At 37.4% G+C, this 20,694-nt stretch overlaps 1 protein-coding gene across 6 annotated transcripts in view; it reads right to left on the reverse strand.

Annotated features, from left to right (window-relative positions):
* atp8a1 (ATPase phospholipid transporting 8A1) overlaps nucleotides 1–20,694 on the reverse strand; it is a 106,065-nt gene that overhangs the window by 48,977 nt on the left and 36,394 nt on the right. For 4 of the 6 annotated variants that reach the window (XM_043256768.1, XM_043256766.1, XM_043256769.1 and 1 more), the window contains 11 exons: nucleotides 18,328–18,455; nucleotides 17,875–17,952; nucleotides 17,060–17,148; nucleotides 10,150–10,194; nucleotides 6,080–6,152; nucleotides 5,059–5,164; nucleotides 3,855–3,937; nucleotides 1,943–1,992; nucleotides 1,746–1,815; nucleotides 1,072–1,156; nucleotides 438–577 (listed from right to left, as the gene is read on the reverse strand). In XM_043256768.1, coding sequence (XP_043112703.1) covers nucleotides 438–577; nucleotides 1,072–1,156; nucleotides 1,746–1,815; nucleotides 1,943–1,992; nucleotides 3,855–3,937; nucleotides 5,059–5,164; nucleotides 6,080–6,152; nucleotides 10,150–10,194; nucleotides 17,060–17,148; nucleotides 17,875–17,952; nucleotides 18,328–18,455 — 947 coding nt within the window. The remainder of the gene's footprint in view (nucleotides 1–437; nucleotides 578–1,071; nucleotides 1,157–1,745; nucleotides 1,816–1,942; nucleotides 1,993–3,854; nucleotides 3,938–5,058; nucleotides 5,165–6,079; nucleotides 6,153–10,149; nucleotides 10,195–17,059; nucleotides 17,149–17,874; nucleotides 17,953–18,327; nucleotides 18,456–20,694) is intronic. The other 2 variants (XM_043256770.1, XM_043256771.1) reach the window with 1 other exon arrangement.

Here is a 20,694-nt window from a genome sequence, read left to right on the forward strand (position 1 = left end):
GTCATTTCAGATGTACACTCTCAAATACATTGAGGTGAAGCATATGCAAATCAATCATTTAGACTCACCTTTGAATCAATGGTTGTCTATTTACATTAAAAACAGTACAATCCAAAAATATGTTTCAAAGTCATTTTAGTCACCAAAGTCACCTTTTAATAAATATTCATGTTCAAATCTTGTATCAATTGTGTTACTGAATAAAAAGCATATTCATGAAGGTATACACAGTACCATTCAAAAGTCTGGGGTTGGTGAGTGTTTTTACACACACACACACACACACACACACACACACACACCTGCAAAATAATAAAGGAGAAGATGATATATTCCCTTCCCCGTTGTTACTATGGAGCTTAATTTTGGTGCAGCAAGGAGCACATATGCCGTTCTGTGATCTTTGGATGTAGACCACCTCATCTGTGCACACTGACCTTTTCAATCAGTTCATAGCTTTCTTCCATCTTGAGTGCCCTGTTTTGGAGGGACGTCGAAGCACGATGATAAACCTCCAGCCACTGCTGATAGGATGACTCTGAGATGTCCACCACAGCGAAACACAATGTGCGTAGTCCTGCAAAAAGATGAATACACAAGCTCGTCTTAGATATGCTAATTCTCAACACGTCCCCTTCCTCAAAAAAAATCCCTTTCTTCTAATCTTCTTTAAGAAGAAAGCCATCATCTGTTTTCAGACTGATGCTAATACAGCTGAGTGGATGATCTCTGCTCGATGTGAATTATTCATGCAGGATGTTTAAAAGACAAAGCAACTGATTGCTCGAGGGTCCTGAAAGGCTGACAAATCTCTCAGTTCTTCCACCAGGGGGCAGCAACTTCACAAGAGAGAGAAGTACTGCATTATGCCAGTCCATTCAAGCACACACACATTTCACATCAGGCTCTGCTAATACTCGGTTCTCATTCTCGCTATGAGAGGATCTGGCAACCATCAACAACACCTACAGTGATTTGATTGGATTGTGGGAGCAGAACAGACTAACATTTGATTACGGATGAACAGAAGAGAGACAGCAGATACTAAGCAGGTGTGTGCGTGTCTCTCACCCTCTGTGGCAAACTGTTCCAGGTGTTTCAGGGTGATGTCCTTGTATCTAGAGCTGTCTGCTAATCGCTCATAGATCACTGTGTCCTGGGAGACAAAAAAACATGGGCCGTAAATTTGCAACTCTGCAATTTGTGTGATCTGTGAAGTCAGCACGGAGGACAACGGTGTCAAAACATATCATTTTACATTCATTCTTTCCTTCATGAACACATTTATAGTAACATGTTAATATTTTATAATGTTTTAATGCATTGCACAACAGCAGGGATGTGATGTGGGAGGAAAAACACCGCTTTCCCATCATTCTCTGTCTGAGCACTAAAGAGCGCTGCCAGCCTTTATTACATTCACATTTCTTACAGTATCTTCACACTCAGATTACTCAGTACTCTATAACATAGCTAAAATGGCTAATTGATTTAGAAATTGATGCAGATTATTATACACATTATTATATTATAAACACTTTTTGTTGATATAATACATAATAGCCTATATTTACATTTGTATAAAACTACTCGATCATCAAAATAATAATCTGCACAAAGGCAGTGTGCGTGTGTGTATTTGTCTGGCTTCTCTCTTGTTCACAAAAGAGAACACTCTAGAGTGGTGAGGCTTTAGTTGCAAGCGTCTGATGGCTCAGTTTCCATAGCAACAGACAGATACTCACAGCTCCTTTGCAATAAAGGCGGATCTTTCCTGATGGAGTGCGCATGATGACTGACATCCTCTTCCTGGCGCTGTTGGAGGGGGAAGGGGGAACACAGAACAACACCATCATCCATTATCATTACTACCATAACTGCTGACATCATCATCATCACCTTCACTAGTGTAAAGGAAGAAAAGCAAACATGAAAAAATTACCTTGTGAATTCCAAAACGTGCAGCAATTCATATTTCTCCTCCTCTCCATACTGTAAGAAAACATTTTGATTATAATTAACGCTACATTATAATAGAGGTTTTACATTTTCTTCACATTTGCGTTGTGTAACCTACATGAAACACACATAATATACACAAGCGATTTTTGTTGCTTTACAAATTAGTACATTAAAATGATGTCACTGAAATATCGTCATGTCACTTGGTTAAGCTCAGATTTTGCAATCTCTAATGTTCTCTTAGCTTATTTTGAAAGACTACGCTCATCTTGACACCAGGGAGCAGGAAATTAAAACTTTTAATTGCTTTTTTTGGCCCCCGTGACTTCTATAAGCGAGCGAGTATGATGATGGGGTAAATGGTGGGAGATGTCTTGCACTGAAGGGCCAAAATTATAGTGTGTTACAGACCAGGGAGCACAAGACTCGCTCTCTTCCCCCGGCGCTGCCATCAGATTAACCAATTACAGCTGCAAAGTGTGACTCCTCGCTCCCAGGTCTAAGAAAACAGCAGCGTTTTCTGTCTCACTAATTAAATTTTCTCTAATCTTCACTCAGCAAGTTTCTATTAAGAGCTCTACGAAGATATCTGCAGCACATCAGCCAGATCTCTCACTATCGCCTCCAGTGCTGCAAAATTTCTCACTTTTTTTCTTTGCAACTAAAGAAAGAGTGAGAAACAGAGAGGCGGGGGGGAGGCACTGCAAGAAACTGCATCAAACCATCACGTTCCCTAGCTCTTCTCTATTGAGACGTTATGTAGGGTGAGAAAATCACATCAGATGCTGTGGAAACGCAGCCTGAAATATCTACACAGCATCTCATCTTCAAAAGAAACAGATTTTTCATAAAAAAGGATTTTGAAGACAATCTAAATCTTTAAACAGCAGCATCCCACATTATTCTGGTTTTGTAGCATACAATCCTAAATACATAATAAAGCCATATGTTTTTTGTATGACTGTGCATGTGTATTATGTACATATAAAATGACCTTTTATTTTTTATTTTTGTGATGACTACAAGTTACATAAACATCCATTAAGTAGGTCAAATGGTAATTCGGTAACTGCTGAGATGAAATCAGCAAAAAATGTGTTAGTCTGATTTAAAGTGATATTACGAGCAATTCGGAGCATTTCAGTAAAAGAACCAACTCATAAAAGGTTCTTTGTTAATCAGATTCCGCAAACTTACAACTTGGTTAAAATATAATTTACAATAAGTTCATTTTTAATCCAAATAATATTTTATTAATGTAGCTTAAATGTTAATTTCTACATTTACTAATCGACTAATTTAAAATAATTTAATTACAAAGCTATTTTCAGTAGCCATTACACTCAGTTCTAATCAATCTAATCTAGTTTACTTTTTTTCCAGGAAACTTTGTCGAATAAAAAAATTAAAATGACAGAATTTTTTTTGTAATAATATAAAGGTTTTTAATGTCTTATCAGTTCAAATGAATGCACCCATGCTTAAAGTTTACATTTTTAAGCTTTAGTGCATAAGTTGAATGAATTATTGTTCATGACGCCTAATGCACCTAATCATTTTTAGATGTGAAGATTCAATAGCATTGCCGTTGAACAGCAGTGCAGAAAACCCTATTATCAATAGTCTGAGGGTTATTTGTTTTAGACCGGAAGAACGTCCACTATTCATTGACTCAGTATATAAAATGAAGTTGCCACAGGTCCGTGATGGCTTCCTCTCTATCATACATTATAATAAGGAAATAATGGAACTGTTGAAGTGGGACTGCGTCGTACAAATTGCCTGTAATAGTTCTCCAGAGTGTAAAGTGTGAGTGAGCTATGCAGCATGACAGAGGGTGAGTCATGTTCCCAGTGCAACTCATCATCTATTCCCAGGACGTCTCTACTTACCGACTCCACAATAACACAGTCTGGAGTTCTCCCAGAGAACACAAAGCCCAGGTTTTGTGCCGCCCGTACCAGAGCGCCTTCATCTGTGGAACAAGACAGCATGTGGTCAGGGCAGGTGGTGGTTAAGTTGCATTGGATAAAAAAAAAAAAAAAAAAAAAAAGTGTCTGGTATATGACTTCTTGCTCACGACACTAAGCAGACAAACTGTTCGAGATGAGGTGGCACTATTAAAACCTGCTGCTACCTTTTGTCCTCCGATCTGTCTCTACAATCATCGCTCATCACATTACGCTGCCCTAGCCTTCCATTTATCTCAACCACAGGTCTAGCTAATATTCAATGCAACGCTGCACTGACGTGAAATTAAAATGGGTCGCATAAACCCATCTCGCTAAGCCTCAAAGCCAGGGATAACTTCTGACAAATGCTAAAAAGATAAATTATGCATAACCATGAAGTGTCAAACGCAAAGTAGCGAGGAGAGTGAACCGGCATTAATTAACTCATCCGTTTCTGCATTATTTCACTTGTTTTATACAAATCATTTAAGCAAATTGATTGAAGGCATTCAAACAGATCCACTGCTCTCAGTCTCAGCACAACACTGATGTCTATTACAGTTTCAGAAATAACTGAAAGAGGAACAGGAAATTCAGAGCATACTGTGACTTCCCTCTTCACTTCCTGTGCACCATTTTGAAACTCCGTCTATTTTGTCTGACAAGCATGTTTACCTGATGTGTGGAATGCTAAAATTAGTTCAAAGATCTTTTTTTGCACCCATCTATAGATTTAACTGAAGTATTTAAAGCTTTCTCTATTGAATACATGACTGTTCAAAAGATTTTGGTGAAGATGTTGTTGAAAGAAGTCTCTTATGCTTATAAAGCGGTTGTATTATTTGCCCCAAAAGCACTAAAGCAGTAAAATACCTGCAAACATGATAATTTAAAAGAACTGTTTTGAATTTTAATTTATTTTAAAATGTATTCCCTCTATGGTAGTTTTGATGAACAGAAAATGATTTTTCTTTTAAAGACATTTCTTTACAAGCATTCTGATTGTAATGAATCATTCTGTCTAAATGAAATAATGATTTAATTTAAATAAAATTAAAAATACTGAAGGGTTGTGTATTAATAATGGCTCTCAATGTGTCAGCCTAACATGTTGTTTTGATATGTTTGGAGAGGTTTGACAGACCTGGGGACGCAGCCTGGTACACGATCTTGTTGTCAGTGCGCTCAGGGACGGCCGTGTGACAGATAGCCATCATGGTCATGAATTCCTGAATGACTGAAGCAGTGGGCTATGTGAAAAAAAAACAAAAAACAAATGTAAGAAAGTATAAAAAGGGGAAATGTCACCTCAAATCATGCAGGTGGTTAAGGAGGTATCTGTAGTTCGTTTTCTAATCAATCAAACTTTTCATTAATTTTCCCCATGGCAGCCTCAAAGAACCAATCTCAGATTTACAATGATGAAAGGAATCCAAGCTATTCCAAGCAACAAGAATATCGTATCATATAAACAGCACCCAAAACACCTTACCAACTGCATGTTAAAAACGGTTTTGCTTTCACATAGCATCCACCCACAACATCCATGCATCACACTGAGTTGTATTTCCTTCAAAGTATGAATAATCGAGATATACAGTAAGATCAAATATATATGATCAAATATTTATGCTTTTTATGTTTTTTATTAATTATTTGAGTGAGCAATGACTGAATATCACGGTGTGCAATCAAAGCCTGTTTGGTTGGAAAGGCGACAGAAGCTCAGATGGCCATGAAGAGCTGTACGATGCTGTCATGAAGGCAACGCCTGAGTTCACGTCTGATTCAAAGTGACAGAAACAAAAGCATTCTGCTGAGGTTCTCTGACTAACCCCTGTCAACGCTTGTGACTGACGGACAAATTCTTGAGTCACCGGGCTGAAAGAATTGATAAAACACGCCAACAATGTTCAAATAAATATCTTACTCTTGAGTACCTGCATATGGAGTCTTATTTTCATTAGTCTCATGTCATTAGAGAATAAGTTTTGTGACTGTAGACTATTTATACACAGCCGGGTGGGCAAAACAAAGCTAATACGAGCCAGAAAAGAGCCGTGAGGGAAGACAGGAGGTGTGAGCGTGTGGATATCAGGGCCTGTGTGTAAATTTCTGGCTGGCTGGGCATGACTGAGCAGCTGTGATGCCATTACAGTACTTACATGATTACTTTGGAGGTTTTCCAGTAAGCTGGGGTCATTAAATCCAGTTTCCTCTGTGGACTGAGAGCTGTGACTGCACACAGAGAGAAAGATATGAAAGAAGACGGAGATAAATACACAAACAGGTGCTCTCATTTATAAACAAAACTGACGTTTTTCTCCTATTACTGAAAAACAACAGTTCTCCATCTGTAATGAAACTTTTCTGGAAAATAGTGAAAAATAGTCTGTTTGTTTGTTCATAAAGTGCCATTTACACATCTGAGCCCTAGGGGGTCTGCAAGTGGCACTGCTGGGGGTCTGTCATTGCTCGATTTCAATCCGACTTTCAGGAAAAAAGAAATTAATACATTAAACCAAATTACATTAATAAGTTAATGTTAACAAAACCCATGATTATGAAGTTCAAGAGTTTCATGCATGTACATAACATTTTAATTAAACACAAGTATAGCAAATAATGAGTACTTGTTTACAAACCTTTTTTTTTTATGGAATTGCAACTTAAGAATCATAAACTATTTATTTTAATAAATCAATTGAATGTTTTGATGTTAATCAAACGTAAGACAAAGACTAGATTTTAAAATGGTAACTAAGCAAAATAGAAGAGAAGCTGGAATGTTTTATTCGCATATTAAAAATGAAATGGAAAATGTAATGTACAAGTACAACTCGGTTAAGCAAATAATGACTATTGTTTGTTTATAATGAATTTGCAATTTCAGCATCATAATCTAGATAAGGTCTTTCTAAATAAATAAATAAATAAAAATATTATAAAAAAAATAAGGGTAACTGGACATTCCTTAATTCCATAATTAAGAGAATAACATTTTGCTATTAATTAAACGTAACGCAAAGGAACCACAAGAGGTGATTAAAAAGATCTCTGCAATATTAGCATTATGCAAAAAAGCCCCTTCAACAGGGAAAGCTCATCAATGCAAATTATTAATATTAATATCCTCACATGCCATGCTCCTTACCTTTGACCCAAAGCACTATGAATCCCACTTTCACAGTACTACAACATTATCAGACACTTGCATTAAACATAAAAAAAAATAAAAATCTCCTGAAGCATGACTTTGGAGTAGATACAAACATCACGTGAGCACCCATTGATACTAACTCCATTAGAGAGGTGCACTGAATTTACACCTTGCAGACTACAGCACTTTTAGAATATTGATTAACAGCTCTGTGATATACCGGCTCAGTAGTGGACATATCCATGGTCGTACGCTGAACATGACATTTTTAAAGAACCAGTTTAAATACTATACACAAGCACTGCACCAAGCCTGTGTGGAGAGCTCTCGATCAGAGCATCTCACTGCAGCAGCAATCTCAGAAATCAGAACCATATAAATCTGACAATGAAAAAAAGTTAGTGCAGAATTCCGGCTTCCGGCAAAGGAGTCCGTGGGAAAATATTTCAGGCTTTCGTCACAGCACTGTTTACCTCACCGTTGCATTTTAACACGCGTCACAGCTTATTCAAGCGGTCGTTGGTGAGATTCATCTCTTAGACTGGGGATGTCGTGTTGAGGTAAGGACAAAATTACAGATGTGGGGGAAGGAGGATGAAAATCAAATCTATCACACTAAGAGGAGCACATTATGAAACCGTGCCGGCACCAGCAAAATCCAATTTCCTGTCTCTCAGCACCTCACCACGTGCAGGGATACGTGCAGACATGCTCCTCTCACTCTCACACACGTACATACAGGTACGGCTTTCTAAACACATTATAATGTACTGGTTAAACTTTAGTTTCAATGTGCAACAAGCAGAAAAGGATAAAAAAATAAAAATAAAAAAAATCTGCATATCATGCAACATGAACACTCAGATCACTGCTGCTGTGCTGACAGAGAAATTCAAGCAAATGCTTGGTTGCATATACACAGAAATAAAAATAAAAAATAAATAAAATAAAGTTTTCACAAAAATTAAGCACCAACTTTTAATAAAAAAACATATTAACATATTAGAATAAAGGATCATGTGACTAGAGTAATGAAAAATTCAGCTCAGTAATAAACTGCATTTTAAAATATATTTCAAAATATATTAAAGTAAAAAAACAAAACAAAAGCATCCTTACAGACCTAACTTTTGAATGGTGGTGAACCTGAATAAACCGCAATTTTAATAATTCACTAAAAAAAAAGAAGATAAAAATAGAAATAAATAAAAATATAATAAATAATAAAATACAGAAGAATAAAAAAAACTAAAAATACAACAACACAAAAATACAAAACATAAAAACAACAAACACACATTAAATGATTTCCAAGAGACCTCTGGCTAAGTTAAATGTGTAAGCAATAAGGTCATGTGACGATAAGGTTGTTAACGCTGCATAATGCATATTGCTTCACATGCTATTTATAGAAACAGTAAGCAGTATTCATTGCATACGGCGCAGTAAGCAGCACACTAGTATTCCATTCTGAACACAGCCTGTTATTGGTGATCGAAAGCCCAGCGGGGCAATCGTCTCCATGGAAACAGAATGCGGCACTGTAGTTATCGGACCTTGATGGCCCGATTTTGCCCATTCATTCATATCCCTCCCACAGTCTACTGCAGTACTGAACTATAATGGTCTATAACAGATAAACACGTTATTTCTCTTGTGATCACGCACACCACACAGGCCATTGCAGCGTATCTTATTACTGCTCCACTGAGAGGTACGCAGTTCGCCATTGTTTAAATGTGTGCGTGTTTATGAGGGATTAAACAGAGTAAACAGCAGAGGTGGAGGGGCAGGAGGCATATGTCAGTGTGTTGCTTACACAACTCCCGCAAGAGACACACACACACACACACACTTCCATTGTCCCCTGCACATAAAGCTCCACTGCTCAAATGAAGTTACAATCCTGTCCTGAGGACTCAATGCTCACAGCTCAGACAAAGACAGCAACTGCATATATTTTTCAGTGCATCCGTTAATGATGATATTTTCAGAAAGCTTTTATCTAGAAATAACAGACAACAGTTCTCATATTTTATCGTAACAGGCAACCCAGTCCTTCCGGCAATCATTATGTATGCTTTTATTCCTGCCTGATACAAGCAACTTCTGCTTACACTCAACAAATTATGTTTTAATTAAAACTGCATAGCATGCAATACATATAATTTATTTTATTTTATTACTTACAGTTGACATTGCATTCATGTACTCAGTAATATTCACAGGGATGATTTACACCAAAATGAAAAATCACCTTCAATTTGTGTTTTTGCCAAGTATCCATAATGGGGTCCATTATATTTCATGTTTCACAAGTCCAACAGTCTGGAATAGTTCACATTTTGCGTGAACTGAGAAATTTGATTCAGACGGATTCGCCCAGATATCAGTAAGAGTTTCCAATTCTCGAATACTCTGGAGAGAACATCTCTACTGCTCTGAGAAATACTTCAGAAATATCCAATTGGGAAGTTTAAAAATTTAAGTTGGTGCCCCATTCATATTTCATCAGTCTTGCATAAAATTAATGTGTCTTCAGTTTAGCTGCTCTAGTTACAAATTGTAAAGTGTGTCATGACATGGAAAAGATGGTTTTTGTAGCCGTTTGTAGACAGTTCAGGATCTGGGCTGCTCAAAGACTGTAGGTTCAATCCCATGAAAAACCAACTCTGAAAACCAACCCTGCAACTAGTAGACTGAAATCTGAAGTCTGCAAAATTGCGCTAAATTATATGGAAATGACAGTAAACAAGCTGGTGCTGAGAAATCAAAGGGCAACTACATGTGGTCTTGCTCTACAACAGAAAACAACACTTGATGCTGTTCCATACAGTACAGCCCAAAAGAACAAACAGAAAGATTAATCAGATTTAATCAAACAAGCACAGCACAGAAGACAACGGCTCATCATTAATTCACATTCAACATTCATCTGCCTTCAATCCAGTTTAGGGTGTTCACTAAACACAACCACATAACAAGAAAAGGGCTCAAATCACATTTCTCACAAGGCGTCACGGCATCACACATCACAGAAGCATAAAACAAACAGCCAATGATGTTGGTCCTTACCAGTCCTCCTCCGCAAAACTACCATCCTCAACTTCAGCTGCATGACTGTTGGGTGGAGTGAAAAGAATTAAATACAGAACAGAAATGACCTTCTTTACCCTGCATGTCTGCCACTGCATGTCAACCATACATATAACCATATATGTGTGTGTGTGTGTGTGGGTGTGTGTGTGTACTTTGAATAGAAAGTAGCACTAATTTATTAGGTATAATATTTGTATTACTTAATTCCTAAATAACAAACATAAAAAAAAAAAACTAATCAATTTTATCTGAATTTTATCAAAAACTCTGCAGAGGCAAACACGTTAAGCGAAGTAGAAAACAAGAAAGTGATTTTTGAGAAATGTGAGAGTGCTAATCCAAAATAAGTCATTAAAAATACTTCACTAAAAGGTAAAACTCTTATGGTCAGTATGTATCCATAAAGTAATCATCGAACAATGTAGCAGATTTAATACATCAAATCTCACACATGAGCTTGATGGGTAAGTAGCACTAGCCAATAAAGTAGCTATACCTAATTAAAAAGCACAAATCCAACCGGCTTATCTTACTTAGACTTATGTCATTTATTTTATCTAGCAAAAGTATATAGATTTTTTTTTAGAAACAAGGCAAAAATAATTTGGCAAATAACTACAATGTCTACTAGCCAATATAAAAACTAGTGAGACAAGCCAGTGCTAGTAAACAGGCAGAGGATGAATTGCTGGCTGCTAAACTGTGTCTGCTGGGATATGGAGAAACAGCCACTGCTGCCGGCTTGACAGAAGCAAATTATTCTCAAGTCTTTGCTCTGGTCAACAGATTCGGGCGTTGAGGGCTTTGTTAACTGTAATACGAGTGGACACTGGCCTGACCGAGTGTTTAAAGACCAGACACTGGTGAGAGAAGGAGTTACAGAGAATAAGCAATGTGTGTATTATGACACAAAAGGAAGAATAAAAGATCGCCAAATAACGTTGGGTGTATTGTAGAAAGTATGTGAAAAACCAGTGTGCGTGCTAGACACCACATGTCATGGTATGATGGTATTATGTATACCATTCTTTGAATTCCTCTTTACAATGTATTTACCTTGGTATATAAATGCAAAAAACATTTACTGTCATGGTATACACCAAAATATACGTTACGACACTATTATTGCACAGCCATAGTACTTTGGCATGAAAGTTGAAACTAAATATCTACAGAAGATATTTGAAAGGATGGAAGGAGGCAAAGAAAATAAAAAGAAAGCTGTATAGGAAAAAAAAAAGTAAAAAGAAAAATAAAAAAAAAGTCTGATGTGATATCTATGATCTTACACTGCTGAAAACATTGTTTCACGTGTCTTACTTCAAACCCAAATTATGTCTTGAAAGAAACTATAAAAACAAAAGGCAGGTTGACTGGCCATGCACATATCTGACTTTGTACCATCAGCCTCAGGGGGAAGAGAATTGTTTAGTACGCTGAAACAAAGAACTGCATTTCAGCAGGGGGTGGAATAGTGCATTTACGCTAATATAGGCCAACACAAGTCCTGCAGGTATTAGACTCACTCAACGACTTCTTCACCATCCAAACAAAAGAGATTTCTGCAGACGGGTGGTACTTGGTCTTTTAAAACAAACATGCTTTAAAAACGACAAATGCTAGTCGTGTCAGGCCCTGTGGGTTGTTACCGAGAAAAAGAGCTCTAAGCAACAAGGTAGCCGGAGAAAAGAAGAGCAGAGCATCGCAGTAGGGCTCCTGAGACACTTGCATGAAAGGATCCCTGCAGAACTGCACTACCTCAGCTTACTTCAAAGAGACGCTCTCAAAAGTACATGTTAAAAGGGTGGTGCAGCCTAGTTGGTGAAGATCGTGGTTGTTCATGCTGAAGATTTAAATATGTTGCAGAGCTGGAGTCAGGACCGGACCCAAAATAGATATCTTGAAGTCTAAAACCAGCTCCACAAGTTTCCATAACTTCTATATCTTTGTCTTTTTTACCATTATTGTATTACATTGCATATGTTACAACCCCCACAAGCTATCAGAATTTTATCTTTCATTACAGTCCCGTAAATATCTGCATCAATTTGCACATATTCTACAGTTTTATAGGTTTGAATACTGGGGTGTTTTATGACCATGACCTCAATACTTTTATATAATACTGTATAGACATAAAAGCGGATTATAACGAAAATATAATTTAGGTTTCTTTTTAAACTGTTTTCAAACTGTTAATTATTTTTTTTGTAGCATTTCAAAATAATATTTATTTATAAAATTAATATTATTTATAAAGCACAGAGACAGAGCAAAGGCATCAACTCTGGTTATTTTGCTAAAAACGCGTTACTTTATTTTTAAATAATTTGGCGAAAAGCGTTTGCCAAATGACTAACTGGCAATTCAGTAGTACAATGTACATGCAAATAGGAATTTGCAGTAGTATGTCTTACATGCAAATAGGAGTTCTGATAGTATGTAATCAAACTTCCACCTGACCTAAATAGGTAATGTTTATCACATTCATTAGCTACTGTACCATGTGCACAGATGAGACCACATCTGACCCATGAGACATTTGGGGGTGGAGTGAGTACAGCTGGACATTTACACACAATAACCGACAAACATGCAACAAAAAGTGGAATAAACAGCTAGGGGTGGGCGATATGAGCTATATTGATATTATACTGCGGGGCAAAATATGTATTTTAACCTTATATAAACTTAATTTAAAAAAAACAAACAAAAAAAAACATAAGGCAAAAAATAAAATGGAGACTTTAGATGTGCGAAGGTGTGAAATTATGCTACATAAACCACCTGTGTAAAAGAAAAACAGCAAATGAACATGCAAGTTCAGTCCTTGACAGCATATGGTGTTAATGGAATATTCTCAATATAGCCCTACCTTTTATTACCGCTGTAAACAAAGCTGCCCTGCGCTGCGCTTATGAACACTGAGATAAGACAAAAGGAAAAATGCCATCTAAACCTAAGACAGTTTCCTTCAGTTCATTCATTCAAACCCCCTGACCCCTAATTCAATATTTACATTTTCACTCGGTTCGGATTTTTGTCTGCGTTATCTGATGACATCTCTCTCCGCGGGGGAAATATCTTTGTCTGTCCGTCTGGTGAAATCCCTGAATATGTAACGGTATCCACGGTATAGCAAAATCCATATCATGGCACAACACAATAGCGGTAGTCACATTAATACCAGTATAGCGCCCAGCCCTTTAAACAGCACTCTTGCAGCACCACATAATCATCTTGTTTGTCAATCACCCAGTGTTTCTGCCCGAGACTACACAATGTTTTGAGTTATATGCCAAGCTAGATCCAGGCTGCACACGTTAATGTGTTTTTAACAAGTTGTAAAAGAGATGGGGCCAGTGGAGACTCAGATGTAGGCCTATAAATAAGCTGAGCAAAAGATGAGGATTTGGCAAAGAGAAGGAAGCACAAATTACCATCCATAAACTACACAGCTTCACAAGCCAAGCACAGTTGTTACAGTCCAAAACGTGTAATACTAAAAGCAAAAGAAATAAGGAAAAAATATGATCAGACACAATCATTTCTCTAGTGCTCATGGCTAAAGAGCAATTTGGCCATCGTGTCTCCATGAAAGCTCATCAAATTAATTAACATCTTCACCCAAAGGGATTTTTCATTAACTACTGTTCTATTTAATTAGCTGGGCTACGTAACACAAGTGAAGAGGACAAAAGACATGGCGGGGCAGGTCAAGGAAAAACAAAACACATCACACCCTTTTATGAGAATGTCAGATCTTTGTTTTATATAACACATATGGCTAAAAAGCAAGCCTATAAAAGACAGAAAACAGTCCAAATGCTTTGACAGATACACCTTCAGATGTGCTAAAAACCCATTACTCATCCGTGTTATTGTTCATTTAAACTAAAGGCTCATTTCAACCGAGTGGTATGGGTCGGTACGGAACAGCTTGCGTTTCCACTGCCATTGCTACCTTTACTTGATAGGCGTGGTGTATGAGGGAACGTAGCAATCGTCGAAAGCGTGACAATAAGCACAGCTGCCTTTTTTTAAATGAGCAATATTCAAAAGTCGAACAATTATCAAAAGTCAGCACTGTACTACGGTCAAGTTCAAATAAACGGCTATAAAGTATATAAATTTGTGCTTAGCCCAAACTATAACAAATAACCACAAATGGCTGTTAAATATATAACGTTTCCCAAAACTAATTGTATCTAATTTTTGCATCACTAATAAGTAATTGTATCACTAGAGATGTCAGAGCCAGTGGGAAATGTCGGAGGGACTAGCCGAGCTTGAGGCAGCTCTGAGCGGATACATAAACACTGAGCGCCTGGCGATCGTCTGGAGCTACGAAATCGGCATATCAAATAGGTATCTTTATAAATAACCCACAGATTTGAGTTTTATACAACTACATTCTCACCTGAAAAACTCTTAAAACTACACTTCATGACACAATAACAGTAATATTTTGAAAATTAGCAGGTTTTTGGTCAAAGACGTTTCACAAAACCACAAGAACAGAAAATAATGCATATTGAGAAACGACTATTGCTTGTGTGAAAATATTAAATTATAAAATACACGTTTTGTGTTTGCGCACTCTTGATGTAAAGATTGGAGCAGATCGGAACTAATTCAAATGCAAAATATTAATAAATACTATAATAGCATTTAAATGGTACTAAAATAACCTCCACTCCTGTGATTACAAGAGTTGACGGTTTGTAATACATAAATGAACAATAAAGACAAAAAGAGATGTGCTGGAGTCTTCAGTAGTTGCTTTGGATTTAGAAGATGCCTTGAGTTTTATTTGGGTCAGTGAAGAGAACTTAAAATGAAGACGTGGAAATAAAATCGAAGAGCCATAACACAAAAGAAAGACATAAAAGACAAGGTCTAGTGCAAAGACGTCAGCTCGTCTCAGCATTAACACCAGGACTCCAGCATGCTACACTAGCAGCATGTTGGTTTTTCCAGTCCAACAAACATGTCAAGTCAAAAATCTAGGCTATATTTCACATCAAACTCTTCCTTTGGGCTTGCACCAAGTTTCCCCACTCACTGTAAGAAAAGATGTCACGCTTCAAAAACATCAATGACTTGCTCCGACTCCCAGAAAGAGGAGAGGAGGAGGGATGCATCATCAAACAGGACCAAGCTTATTTGAAGCTGATAAAAGATGGCATCCATATTCATGAGGTGGAGGACAAGGATTTGCTTCTGAAATACAGGCCAGTTTGCAAGTGTCAAAGAGGCACGGACATACTTGTGAGAGATTAAACAGGTACCGCGCTGACTTCACCAAATTATAAGCGGAGGGATTTCCTTCGCTACACAGTCAGAAAGAAAATTCTTGAAAAACTCAATTGAGCTGCCTTGATGTTGGCACAAAAGCAGGGTTGCCAGGGTTTAGGGAAAACAAAACAAAAAAAACAGCCCAACTACTTTTTAAAACTATCTCAGTCATGCTTTGTCTGCCTTTCTGCTCTGTCGAAATCATGTTCTGGGTGGGTAAGGGAGCCGCATACTAAAAAACAACCTGCAGAAACAGTGGAAAAGTAGTTCAAAATCCACTGTAAATTCAGACTTGGCAACTCTACTCAGTAAGCGTCAGCTTTGTAATTTAGCTGGTGTAAAGGTCAAGGCGGTTGGATAAGAATGTAAAGATGTAAGAACTTCATATAATCTTGCTTTAAACTGATGGTAACATTCTCTGTGGAGGAACACAGAGGCCCTGGAATAAATGTCACAAAACAAAAACGACTCTGACCTTCTTCCCCATCCTTATTTTCAGTTTAATATCCTCAAATGTATAAATACCTCCATACTTTGTACGCTACCATTTAATTGTATTCAAGACGCTTGAACGCAAACAGTTCAAAAGTGAAAGCAAAATTATAATTGTTATAATAATCATGAATGAAGATTATTGCATGCAGTGAATTCAGCTTTACAGAATTTTTTTGTTTTAATGTTTAAAAACCTACTTGAAAACTACTAAAAAACACTATTACTTTGCTGCCTTGGAAGTGCAATGGAAATCAACATAATGACTTGAGCATTTCCTGTGAGTGTCTTCCTTAAAGTGTCACAGAGGAAATGCCTCTTGAATCTCTTCATCGCAGAAGAGTTTTAATTGAGCTAATAGGATTAATGTTGCTCCCAAATGCTGGAGAAGAGATCGTTTAGATCCAGCTTCTAATATTGCCGCCGTGTGCTTTATTCTCTGAATTCAGAACATAAAGAGACACCCATAAACTTGTATGTGAATGTAAGGCTGGATTTTGTGATAGCTGGCATGTCTGTGATAAGATCTGAAGTCCTTGTGCATGTAAACACCCAATAAGCTCAGAGCCTTGGCCTCGATGTGACCTCGTCCAATATGCCTCATCTTTCGTAGACTGCTTACCATAAACATCACTGTGGCCATAAAACCCATTTGGTGAGAAGGGAAAACACAGATACGGAAGACAGCTCTGCCACATGCTGAGCATGCTGATGAACATTTCTTCAAAAACACACTCACATGGTATCAGCTGCAGCACAGTGGAAATTTCCCCTTTCACATCACTTTAACTTATAAATACAACTGTCTAACAAAATGTTCTAGTTTTAGAACACACATATATATGCATGCCCCATAAAAATGTCCAAAGTTAGACAAATAGGCAACCAGAAAAGCAGTGTTCCTATCTAAGCATGTAAAAAAAAAAAAAAAAAAAAAAAAAAAAAACTGCGAGTCCCCTTCTCTGATATTTATAGAATCGCTCTGGCTGTGCAGGGAAGCATCGAGGCAGCTGCTAACAAGGGAGCTGAGGACAAGACAGCTAGAGCCAGATGTACACTCTACTGATTATGAAAGCAGTGTGAAACAGAGCCTTACCCGTAGGCCACGCCTGCAATTGTGCACTTCTTAAACTGCATGACGTTGCAGGTCAGGGTGCCCGTCTTATCCGAAAAGATGTACTTCACCTGGTTTCAGGAAAGAGAGAGCAATATACAATACAGTTAATTAAGTAGTTGCACTAAGTAAATATTAATAACCCCTTTTACTTCCATAATGCAACTTATTCTGCATGAAACAATTCTCTACACAAAAACGCCAGGAAAGACTTGATTAAATAATTCAAGTATAAACTAGTTTGTGAAAAGTGGACCTTCATTGTGTTAGGCTGCATGCACTAGGCTGTGTTCCCTAATAAGGGAACACATTACAACTAAAGTAATAAATTGTGTTTTGGCAAATATCTAATGAATGCCTAATAATAAAATTGTTACATAATTTCACCTAAATAAATCTACAAAAAAAACACATGATCCTCAACAGATTACATTTTACATTGTTATTTAATAATCATTGTTTTCAAAGATGAATTTAAACTAATTGTCAATAATATGTAATCAGTATATGGTTCAAACTATTTTTTTATCAAGTCCATTATGCATAAAATAACTGTTTTCTATTTCAATACATTATTAAATGGAATTATTAAAGCAGTAATTTCTTTCGTCTTTCTTCTAGAATTCTTTGGAAATCATTATATCATGCTGATTGGGTGCTCAAGAAAGATTGCTGAATAAAAGTATTAATTTTTATGCATAATTGCACAACAATAGTTTTTCACAAATAAATCAAATGCAATCTTTACATTTTTAATCATTATTTAGTTTATTTCTGTACGCGAGGGCAAGTAGTACCTGTCCCAACTCCTCATTCAGGTTTGATGTCCGAGCCATGGCTGGTGTGTTAGTGACTTCATATAGCATGTCAGTGTCCTAAAATCACCAGGCAGAATTAATAATCATAACCATTTTCTATTAATACTTTGCCATCTGGACTCTGAAGCATATGTCACACTTTTCATACTCTGTCAATCAAAACAAAAGGAATGAAACAACCATTCAAAAGTCTTGACACTCGAAGGGAATTCACAAAACTCCACTGCATCTAAAAGCGGTGTCTGTTTGCTGTAAGCGCCTTGCCCCAAATCCAATTTTGGCATCTTCAAATGGGTTATTTTGATAAAGCTCCACTTTCGTTTGGGCTGTGAAGTTTTCTGGGATTGGCCCTGGAGGTTTAGGCAGTCTGCATTTCAAAGACAGCAGATTCATCACACAGACAGAGCTCCTGCTGCTCAGCCTCACACTCACCCAGTTGATGAAGAAAGCCTGGACAAACTTGATGACCTCTAGAGTCACCAGAAGACTGATGGGAATCAGGTTGTTGAAGAGGATGATGAAGGTGAGGAAGTTCAGGCCGAAGTTGGCCGCTCCACCATCTGGAAAAAGAAAAGCGAGGGGAGGAAGAGGAGAGAAAGGTAGTAAGCTGACAGAAAGTTTCTGAGCTAAGAAAGGCATGATGGGATGGGGTGGACTGAGGAATAAATGATGGAAGGACAATAATGCCACAAGCTCATCTGGTCTAATTCACAACGTTTCCACAATGCTCCACTGGTGTTGTGTGAGCGTTGTGCAAACACTATACAACTCTTCCACCCAATCTCTCCAGTAAGCCGCTAACCTACAAATTCACATTCAATTCTCCAATTAGGTATCCATTAATTAGTAGCTAAACTCGATTCTTTGACATCATAGCAGCAGCCTTGGCAATATGGGCAAGAATCAAAGCAGCACATTATCCCACAATGCACTGGGGGTGGGTTATCATGATTTCCAAACACCAAATTTAACAAAGAGAGCAGCACAAAGAGAAACAAAAATGTAAATCAATAAAAACAAAACCACAGACACAAGACAGCTCAGACAGAGTGTTAAACTCAACATGAAACAATATTCACAACCCATTTTACTTTGACATAATGACAGTGTTTAAAAGGATATTCAAAGATAAGAAAAACATTTAAGTTCTGCATTAACTATTAGAAGATATATATATATATATATATATATATATATATATATATATATATATATATAAAAAAAAAAAAAACACCATGATAGCTTTAAAAATTGTTACTATGAGAGTCTGTTAACATGAAACACTGATGAACTGTTTATAGCGAGAACAAGAATGTTTTTTTAAAAGAAAGTAAATGGGTTCGTTTTTACTTCATGTTGACTTTAAGCATGAATAAAAAGCTTTACCTGGGGATCCGCAGAATGCAATAATTCTCTTTGAGCAGTTAGGAGAGGGAGCGCTTTCTCATACAGAGTAATAGAACTAGAGAGGCTTTGCAATCATACAACTGCTATTGGAACTGACTCACAGAGAGAGGAAGAGGATTCAGCTAGTGGTGGGAAGGAAGACAATCAGTTTGGATGTTTCAGTGTAAAGGAGGGAGACCAGTCTAAAGTACCTTCCCATAACATGGAGCCAAACAGAGAAACGTGACATTTAGAGATCAATCAGTCATACTGAATAACGCTTGACTGTCTATCGCATGTTGGCTGAAGAACACCTTTCCTGGTGGAGGAATTTTGGCTGCATTGGAAGTTACTTAAAACTTATTTTCGGACAATTGAAGAGTTACAGTGAAGAACTACACCGGACAAATTCTCTGCATTCGACAGGCTACAGTAAACCAATGCATCTCTAATGGCTAGCCTTCACTCGCACGAAGCATGCGCATGCGTGAAGATGCAGCATCATCTTTCTCAGCTTCTGCAGGTCCACTGACATCAGTGCAGCAAGGAGTCGCGCTGCGGGGTCAGCACTTCTCAAGACACCCGTCAGCATTTGTGCACCACAAAACCTGCTACCTGTTATTTCATGGTCAGGAGTTCAACATGGGTGACTGTTGTTGCAGGTGGCGTGAATGCATAACAAATGACTGCTGCTCAAGTGCTCTTTAAGCCCATCTGCATAGAGGCACATGTGTTGGTTTGGAGATATACTGGGACAGAAGAGGAGTAAAATATCACAGGGGTTCAAAGTCAAATGAATTATTTATGATGAATAATTACTCATCTGCCTGAAGTGTGCGACGCTCAGACTAATGAGTGGAAGGTGTGTACCCGTTGCCCTCAGCATACGCTGGCTAACCAAATCTGGAAGCCTTCAAGCACAGCTATTGCATTGTTTTTACCTCTGGGGATGAATCATCATCTGACATTCAGCAGCAAAAAAAAAACAAATAGATCCAATCATGCCCAAGAGGTCAAGAGTTGGCTGGTTAGCATGACCCAGTTAGCTTGCAGATGTCCTAAGTACACCATCTGGTTGCATAAAGGAATTTTCTCCATTGACAACCATTCAGATGAAGTCTGCATTCTGACTAATTTAAGTTTTCAAATTCTGTTCTTCAATGAATAGAAATGCTGTTTGGGGTTTTATTTAAATAAAATAAAATCATTAACTACATTACATGTACTACATTATTACGATTTTAGGGGAGTTTAAAAAAGGTTTTCTCTGCATATTTCTGTGGAAACGCGATACATTTTTTCAGTAATTTTTATAAATAGAAAGTGTTTATTTGAAAGAAATTTTGTAACATTACAAGTCACTTTACTTTCAATGTATCCTTGCTAAATGCAAGTATAAAGGCATTTAAAATA

This window comes from Puntigrus tetrazona, chromosome 14, assembly GCF_018831695.1.
Source record: "Puntigrus tetrazona isolate hp1 chromosome 14, ASM1883169v1, whole genome shotgun sequence".
NCBI classification, from domain to species: Eukaryota; Metazoa; Chordata; class Actinopteri; order Cypriniformes; family Cyprinidae; genus Puntigrus; species Puntigrus tetrazona.